Source organism: Apteryx mantelli, chromosome 4 (genome assembly GCF_036417845.1).
Source record: "Apteryx mantelli isolate bAptMan1 chromosome 4, bAptMan1.hap1, whole genome shotgun sequence".
NCBI lineage: Eukaryota > Metazoa > Chordata > Aves > Apterygiformes > Apterygidae > Apteryx > Apteryx mantelli.
In genome coordinates, this window is record NC_089981.1 from 63,888,217 (window position 1) to 63,897,067 (window position 8,851).

General features: G+C 51.3%; 1 protein-coding gene across 1 annotated transcript in view; it reads right to left on the reverse strand.

The window, feature by feature from the left end:
- The window catches only part of LTBP2 (latent transforming growth factor beta binding protein 2), an 88,886-nt gene extending 80,540 nt beyond the window's left edge, over window positions 1–8,346 (reverse strand). The window contains exon 1 of the mRNA XM_067296794.1: window positions 7,462–8,346. Coding sequence (XP_067152895.1) covers window positions 7,462–7,982 — 521 coding nt within the window. The 5' untranslated portion in view covers window positions 7,983–8,346. The remainder of the gene's footprint in view (window positions 1–7,461) is intronic.
- Between the last annotated feature and the right edge of the window lie 505 nt (window positions 8,347–8,851).

Here is an 8,851-nt window from a genome sequence, read left to right on the forward strand (position 1 = left end):
CCAGTATGTGCAGACGGGAGCAATTTAGCAGGGCTGCCCTTATGAGATTGGGACAGAGATAACACCAGGGAGATGTCCTCTCCTTCCATAACCTCCCTTATGAGAGCGTTTAGGCGGAGAGGGAGACAAGGGAGAACCTCCAGGACTGCAGGTGAGTGCTTGGGAGGAGTGACATGTAGATAGCACCAGAGGGCAGAGAAGGAATGCAAATATTTCACAATAAGGAATCCCAAAGAGATAGCACCAGTTGGCAGCCAGGTGGGCAGGAGCCCACAGAGCACAGGGGATCAGGTGAGCAAGGGCATCAGCAGTAGGAAAGATAGCTATTGCAGTTTTGCAGGATGAGATCCAATCCTGGAAGCACAGGGTTCCAGTTAAAGCATTTACTTGACATTTGCATGGCTTAAATGCCATGCAGTTTTCACTGTCTTATGAAGAATTCAGAATGGATCCTTGGACATTTAAGGAGCAGAGCATGTTTATAGCATGGAGGGACAGTGCTCAAGAGAGAGGTGGGCTCCCCGTGTCCCCAGCTGTGTTCAGCCTGTTGTACATGCTCTGTCACCAACACTTCCAGCAAACACACAGCTCAGACGTGAGCCACCTCTGGTGGCACTTCCAGCCCTGGGCCTCTCCAGCACTGCTTTGATGCAAAGCAAAGTGGCTGACTCCCTCCAGGCCTGGCATCACTGTCCCTGGGGGGGACCAAGATTGCTGCAGAGGACTCAGGGGCTGTCCTGTACACGCTGAGCTGTCCCTGATCACCCGTCATCATACAAGGGACAGGAGCTTCCAAACAGGTGCAAAGGCAGCTGGCAGAGCCACCTCAGATGGAGACCTGCTAGGCTCTGTGATGCACTAGGCCCCTGACGTACCTAAGAACAGCATAAGCCAAGACCTCTGAGGCACCCAGCTGCCTTGCGAGGCTGAACACCCAAACTGTCTGCTGCTTACCAATCCCTTGAAACAAGAAGCAAGACAGCAGGGAGAGGAGAGCAGGGAGCAGGCAGCAGGCAGCAGCAGGGTCTCACCCTCTGCCCTGGGCAGCCCGGGGTGCAGAAGGGACAGGAGGATGGAAGGGCGTATGGAGGGGTCAGCAGCTCTCCCAGATCAAAAGAAGCTCAACACAGCCCCTGATCATAGCAGACAGAAAAGATTTCCTCATGCAGGTCTTTCAGCCAAAGTCCCACTGAGCACCCACGCTTGGTCATGCTACACAGGGAGCGAGGAGGGGGTGCCTTAATCCTAGCTCTGCCACTGATGCCAAAATGACCCTTGGGCAAATCATCTCTCTTTCCTATCTAATGGAATAGGTTAATCAGCACCTATGCATTTACCCTCTGAAGGGCCAGATCTGCTAGGATACACCTTTACTAGGAAATTAAATGTCACTGGGGACATTCCCAGGTGCTGGGACTTGATTGTCTGTAGCACTGGCCATTTAGTGTCCTCCAAACAGTTCCCAACACAGCTCAGAATAGAGCAGAGGACAGAGACTGTTCCCAGTAGCCAATTTGCCCCCCCCCTTTTTTTTTTTGAAGAGAAAGAGAGTTGGATAACTCAGACTGCTGAATAGCCACAGTACCAGAAAATGCTCTAGGGCATATTTTACTAGCAGAGATGTGGGCCTTAGGGTTTGCATTTCCAACAAAATGCAGGCTGAGGGATTAGATAACAAACCACAGCTCCTGCCTGAAGTCCCAGGTATTCCCTACTCTTATCACTGCAAAAAGCAGTAAGAAAATGCAAATCAAGCTTGTCCCTGGCTCAGTAGATAACATGCACCTAGAACAGGTAGCTTGGAGCATGGGAGGTATGAGGTATTTGTCACAGGCCTACTTCTTTTCTGTGACAGATATCTCCCAGAAACCCCTTCACACAGCATGAGGCCAGTGCTACGAAGCCTCCTCTACATCAAGAAATACCATTCATGGCCCTGACTGAATGCACAAGCATAACCTGCAACCTGGGCAAAGGAGCTGCAGCAAGGCAATTCTTTGTGATCTGCATTGCTGCAGCAACCAGAAGCCACCATCAGGATCAGGTCCCCACCATGCAAGGTGGTAGACAAACATCCAGGATGATAAAAGCCTGCAAGATTTTGCAGTGTTATCTGAGACCAGAGGCAAGCAACTGCAACAAACACTAGGGGGAAAGAAAACAAGGAAAGAGTAGTAAGAGCATGGATTCACATAGTTTAAGCATGTGCACAGCCTCAGTGGTGATCACTTACTGAAACATTCAGTAGAACCATTCTTTCACTATTTATTTAACAGCAATCTATGCATCATCTCTCAACTTTATGCAGCACTTTGTGCTGCCAGATACACTGACTCCATTCAGGTCATTTACAGTATCCTACACTGAAGGCCAGGGGGACTATTAGATCATCAGGTCTGCCTTTATATTGCAGGACAGTGAACTTCATCTAACTGCATATGAAACCTTTGCAGTCAGACTCAAGGAAGAACATTAGCAAAAGCTGCTGGCATCGATGAGGTACTGAAAATACTCTGCCAAGACCACATCAGCATTAACTGCCTCAGCTCCTGAGCAGTCCTGTACACACACTGCAGAGAGAACATATAACCCACAAAACCTAAGTAAAGTGGAACTATATAACCACAGACAGTGTCTACAGCAGGAATTAAACAAGAATTGGGGAGCAATATGCATAAAAAGAAAGTGAGAGGGAGAACATAGGAGAAAATTTAGGGTTCCCAGCCAAATACTCAGCGATTATCTGTCAAAAAGCTTCAAAACCTTCCTCACACCATCAAATTGACCATGCAGGTAACAGAAGTGGAGGCTTCCCCAGACTATTTCTCCCCAGTTACCCACCTTCCTCTAAGGTGGATCATCTAAGATGATGTGTATGTCATCTGAGGATTTATTTTCACAGAACAATACCTTTAGAGGGGGAGATGAGTTATCCAGATTATGCAGGTGAAAATATAGTAGTTAAGGTATCTGGCAGAGGACTGTATAGGGAGACTGCAGGGACAGTAGCCTCAAAGCTGGAAGTACTTCAGGTTACCCAGGCTACCTAATTTGGGAGTCTCCAAGCTCCCAGAGCTTCACCACACAAACCTTCCTGTCCCAAGGGATCTGAGCTCTGGACAGGAGGCAGAAGCAGGAGCTCTGCTGAGAAGGACCTGGGAGTGCTGGTGGACACCAAGTTAAGTATGAGGCAGCAATGTGCCCTTGTGGCCAAGAAGGCCAATGGTATCCTGGGCTGCATCAGAAAGAGTGTTGCCAGCAGGTCGAGGGAGGTGATTCTCCCCCTCTACTCAGCCCTGGTGAGGCCACATCTAGAGTACTGCGTCCAGTTCTGGGCTCCCCAGTACAAGAGGGATGTGGCACTACTGGAGCAAGTCCAGCGAAGGGCCACAAAGATGATTAGGGGACTGGAGCATCTCTCTTATGAGGAAAGGCTGAGAGAGCTGGGCCTGTTTAGCTTGGAGAAGAGAAGGCTGAGAGGAGATCTTATCAATGTGTACAAGTATCTGAAGGGAGGGTGTCGAGAGGATGGGGCCAGACTCTTTTCAGTGGTGACGAGCGACAGGACGCGAGGCAATGGGCACAAACTGAAACACAGACACTTCCATCTTAACATGAGGAAAAACTTTTCCACTGTGAGGGTGACAGAGCACTGGAACAGGTTGCCCAGAGAGGTTGTGGAGTCTCCTTCTCTGGAGATATTCAAAACCCGCCTGGACGCAATCCTGTGCAATATGCTCTAGGTGACCCTCCTTGAGCAGGGGGGTTGGACTAGATGATCTCCAGAGGTCCCTTCCAACCTCAGTGATTCTGTGATTCTGTGATTCTGTGACTCTGCCGTGCGGAGAGGGGATCTGCACAGTCTGCCTCTTCATTGGTGCAGCAAGGCTGGAAGAGGTGGTAACAGTGTGCATGGGGAGGGGAAGCATCCCCTTGTGTTGACAAGAGATGCGTGCAGCGGGTTGGCTTATCCACCAGTGCACCGGCTTATCTCCCGCTGTGCTGCCTAGGCCTCCCACCCTCCTAGTCGCGGGGCAGAGCAACAAGGGTGGTCACACCATGGAGGACACAGAGGCAGAGGGAGATGCTTATGGCATCACACCAGGCCTCCCAGCAGGACTAGCCAGCCCGCGTTAGGGACACATCCAGCACAGGACTACAGCCATACCCAGCATGGTCTGGGCCTTTTCACAGGTTCAGGAGCTCACTACCCATGACACTTAGGAGGAAAATCTTTTCATCAACCAGGAGCTGCAACAATGAACCTACACACACTTTAAACGTCAGACTGAACACACTGGACTGGAAAGTCATCTACTCCATGGCAATGGGTAGAAATAGCTTATCTGCAAGAGTCGGGGGATGGATGTGTGTCTGGAAACCAATTAGGAGGAGGCAGGGGAAACAGACAGGGTAAGTAGAGTATAGCAAGGCAGAAAGAGATGCTTCAGGAGTTGTATTGTTTTCCTTGTTCAATATTAGAATACAGTAATTCTCTACAATTCTTGCTGTGGTGTCAAAAGTTGCCTTACAGTGAGCCAACAGGAGGAAATACTAAAATCCAGCTCTTCCAAGACTTTCAGTTGGATACACTCATGGAAGGGTGTGAGCAGGTCCCACCCACAACAAAGTCAGATATGAGCAGTGTGGCAGACACATCAGAACAGTCCCTAAGCAAGAAACTCAATCTTGAGTATTCCCTTGTAAAACAAAGTGGGAAGAAAATTATCCAGAAAGGATATAGTACTAACAGCTGGGTTTTTCACCCACAGAATACAGTCTCACAATAAGAATGGTGGCCTGTGTGAGGCTCCTAGAGGTACAAGCAGAGAACTGTGACTTGGGAATCGGGAAAGACCAACCTGGCAGTTGAGATTTTAAGTCAAAATCACTAAATAGCACTGGGGCTTAGTAAAGCCTGCAAAGCTACCTGAATGAGGGAAAATTAACGTCATGCTAGAAAGTAGCAGGAGTAGAGCGTAAACAGCAGAACAGAAAATATCCCACCTGGCAAAAAAAATGAAACATCATGAAATGAAGCTTTCTGAAGGCCCTGAGTTTCCTGGATGGAAACATGTCCAATGCAGCAAGGGATATAAGAAGATGGATGAGATGGAATCACAGGTTTTACAGAATGACTTGGAGAACAGAAGCAACTAGGTTTCCATGAGGAGTAACGCCATGTGGTTACTCACTGACTATTATTTTAGCTACACTTTCTCATAAACTCCAAAGACAGTCAGTCACAGGAAAGTTAAAAAAGTGCTGATTTGGACTCCAGAAGAAATGGAAAGCTATCAATGACAAGCCATGATACGCACGTTCCAGAGTTCAACTTCTTGAGGACCACAGTAAGCACATTATTCCTAGCCCTCATCTTCCAGAGCAAACAGGAGGTAGAGAGAGCAGTGCAGACTGCTAGGGAAATACAGCAGGAAGACTCAGTATTTTCATTCCTCTAAGTTGGGAGGCAGTGGCAGTCTCACCCCAAAAGCCAAATTTAGCTAATAACAGGTCACCAGAGCAGAAATGCTGGACCAACTGTCCTCATTTATGCCCTCGATTAAAGGATGAAGGTTACTTTCAAAGAGGTTCAAAACTCTTCTGAATATAGCCTGAACCATGGAGCTGCCCACCCACTCCTGATAACAGCGGGGCCAGCTGTTGTCACTGGAGGCAGCTGCAGCCTGCAAACCTGGTGAAGACTATTCAGAGTAGTCATTACAAAAGAAACAAGCTACATCTCGGATGACTCAAATCCAGTTAACTGCCACGTGATCCTGAAGCAATGCTGACCACACTCAGACTCTGGAAAGGATAAAAACCTTCTGAGTCCACTTTTGAGTGCCCAAACCTGGCTGAGCAGGATTGGAACTTCCTAAGGAATCATTTCAACAGACTCTCCCTCCAGGCCACTGACAAAACAAGGCTGATGGAACAGATAAGCCAGAAACTGCTCAGGACTACCTGCCATTGACTATCCATTAATGATAAATACTTTGTATATCAAACATAATGGGAAGAAGAAGAGTAAGGCTGTGTTTAATGCTTCTGTAGGGTTGTTGTAGAAAGTGACATGGAATGGAGCAAGGAACATCTCTGTCTTTTATATTTTGTAGGGAAGCAAAGAGGGGAGAGAGAAACTGTAGGGATTAAACCGCCTTTTGTATTCTAGTGAAGTTCCCTGCCCAGTGTCAGCAGAAAACCTTTCTGTGGGTCTCCACTCTGGCTGTGTCAGAGGGCTATGAGCCCACAGCCTGCCTTCTGCAACCCCCTGGCAGGGCTCACACAGAGAGTGGACACATACTGCCACATGGTTCTTTCAAACTGTCTGTGCAACAGCTTCGGCAGCTCTTCCCAGCTGGCAGAGAAAGAAGCTCATTGCAGGGGGCATCACCTGTGGGGCAGCAGAGAGGGGAACTGCAGAGGAGGGAGCCTGGGGCTGAAGGGTATGTCAGCGCCACACCAGCCATCCCATTTGCAGGCTCTCCTCTGTAGCAGAGCAGCTGGCCTTGCCATATGATCTCCACTCCACCTCCACAGGGTTGTAGCCAGGGACTGGAGCTGGAAGCAGCTCTGCCAGGCAAGTCATAGGAAGCCTCCCCCGGCTGAGCCAGCTGAAGCCATGGGAAGCTGCTGCGCTCAGTGCTTACAAGGGGCCCATTATGGGAGGAAGGAGCCAAGAGACCAGGTACCTGCAGCAAGAGCCACAGCAGCCAGACTCTGTCCTGCAGAGCCAAACGAGCCCCTCCAGCCTCTCCTGCCACCCCCATATGGAGCACAGCACTGCAGACATGCACCTTCTCCTCTGGCAGCCCCTATTCTGCAGACTTTCTGGGATGGCTGTACGCAGCCCCAGAGAGAGCTACAGTAACAGCCACTGCCTGCAGCGCAGCGCAGCGCAGCTGTCTGACCCACTGAAGCCCTGATGTGTCAGCAGAAGGACATCAAATCCAGCATGCTCATAAACCACATGCCCCAATGAAAGGCTGCAGACAAACACAGCATCTCCCTCCATCTGTGTCACACACACACACACGTTCTGTGTGCAACAGAGCGGTGCAAATGCCTCCCACACACGTGGGACAGATGCACAGCACAAGAGCAAGTAACTGAGCTGGCTCCTGATCTGCTCTGGAGCCTGGGCTCTATGCCAGCACCAGCCAAGGGTCAGCGCAGCCCAAGCCCCACGTGAATCAGCCATGATAACTGCCCCCCAGATCCAGAGATAGGCATCCCAGAGAGACACATGGACTCTGAGTGCTGCCTCCTCTCACAGCACCCGTATAGATGGGAGCCAATGGCTTGGTTGTCAGGGAAAAGAGAGATATGCCAGGAGCTAGCACAGGTACCAGGATGGGATCTGGCATCTCCACTGTGGGATTTCCTGAGGGCAGGACCGCCAGGAATCATATTACACATCTGGTCCTAAAGCAAGGTTCCTCTAGCCACAAAACTTACCCTGTCATCCTCCCTCTGCCACTCGGCTCCTTTGCCCGGGGCACGATTCGAGCTTTGAGCCCATTTCTGGGCTGCTGGCGGGATGGGTTCCCCCTCTGCCTCTGGCCAGGGCTGGGGCTGATGCCCCAGCTGGGGGAGCCTGCAGCCCCCCTGACATCACTGGCTTGGTCCCAAGCACCCTGGGGAGCGGACAGTCCATGATCAGGACGCTGCCTCTGGCTGTCCCCTCCACTCAGGCTCCCCATCCTGGCTGCAGAAACGTGGTCCAGGTGATGGGCTGCGGGGAGGGGCCCTGACTCCGAGGGGATGGTCTGCACCTGGAACAGGTTGTACATCGTGCCTGCAGGTCGCACAGGAGTACCCTGGCTCCGAAGTCTTGAACGCGTTGCCTCCCTGCTCCCAGTTTCAGCTCGGTAAGAGGCGCTCGGTTCAAACCTTACAGCAAAGTCTCGCTGCGAATCACCAAGTCCCAAAAAAATGACAAACGTGAGAGGGAGGACGCTCCCCCCAGTGCACTGCATGGTGTCAGCCCGTGGGCAAAGACGAGACCCGAGAGGTGCGGCAAACGCTCAGCGTGGGGCTGGCATCCTCCTGCAGCCTGGTGTCCAACGGGAGCTTGGAGGGAGAAGGGACCAGCCAATTTCCTTGAATGAGTCTGTTGAAGCAGCAAGTCACTTCCCCATGTCACTGGGGTTTGACCAGTACCTGTTGCCTACAAGATCCAGGGGTGAAGATAACCCAGCTAACCCAACCGCGTGGGCTGCGGAGCGCGTCTGCAGCTGTCCCTCCTGCCCTGCAGAAGGAGAACTGCCAGTCCCTCCTCTCCTGTCCCCTCTCGCCTGGCTGTCAGGGAGCTCGTGTGCTCTGCAGACAGCTCCAAGCACCTTCTCGCCTGCCTCTGGCACTGGCAGAGTCTGGAGGGGATGGAGGGTTTTATTTTTGGAAACCTCCCCCTTTTGTGTCTTTTTGATGCTGACATCCCCCCCTCTCCAGAGGACACGGCTCAGCCCCCCTCCTTAAGAGACGAGACATTCCAGCAACACCCACTTTGGCAAAGGGAAACAAACTACAACAGAGACGCGTTAACCCATGCATGACCAGGGAGGCCCTTCCAGTGCCTGCTCAGGAGCCGGCGTACAGCCTCCAGAGCCCTCCCTGCTGCAGGGCAAGCCTACGGCTCGGCTTGCAGCAAGCACTGGGGTTTCAGCACAGCTGTAAGCACTCAGGGAAGGTGGATCAGGCATGGGTGTGGGGCGCACAAACCAGGAGACATGGATGCCAGGGAAACACACCACTGCACTGCCAGCATTTGGGACTTTCTGGAACTGCATCAGCACTGCTAGCCCTCTTGCTGCTTTTGGTCCTGTTTCACAGGAGGGTGCAGAAGCAA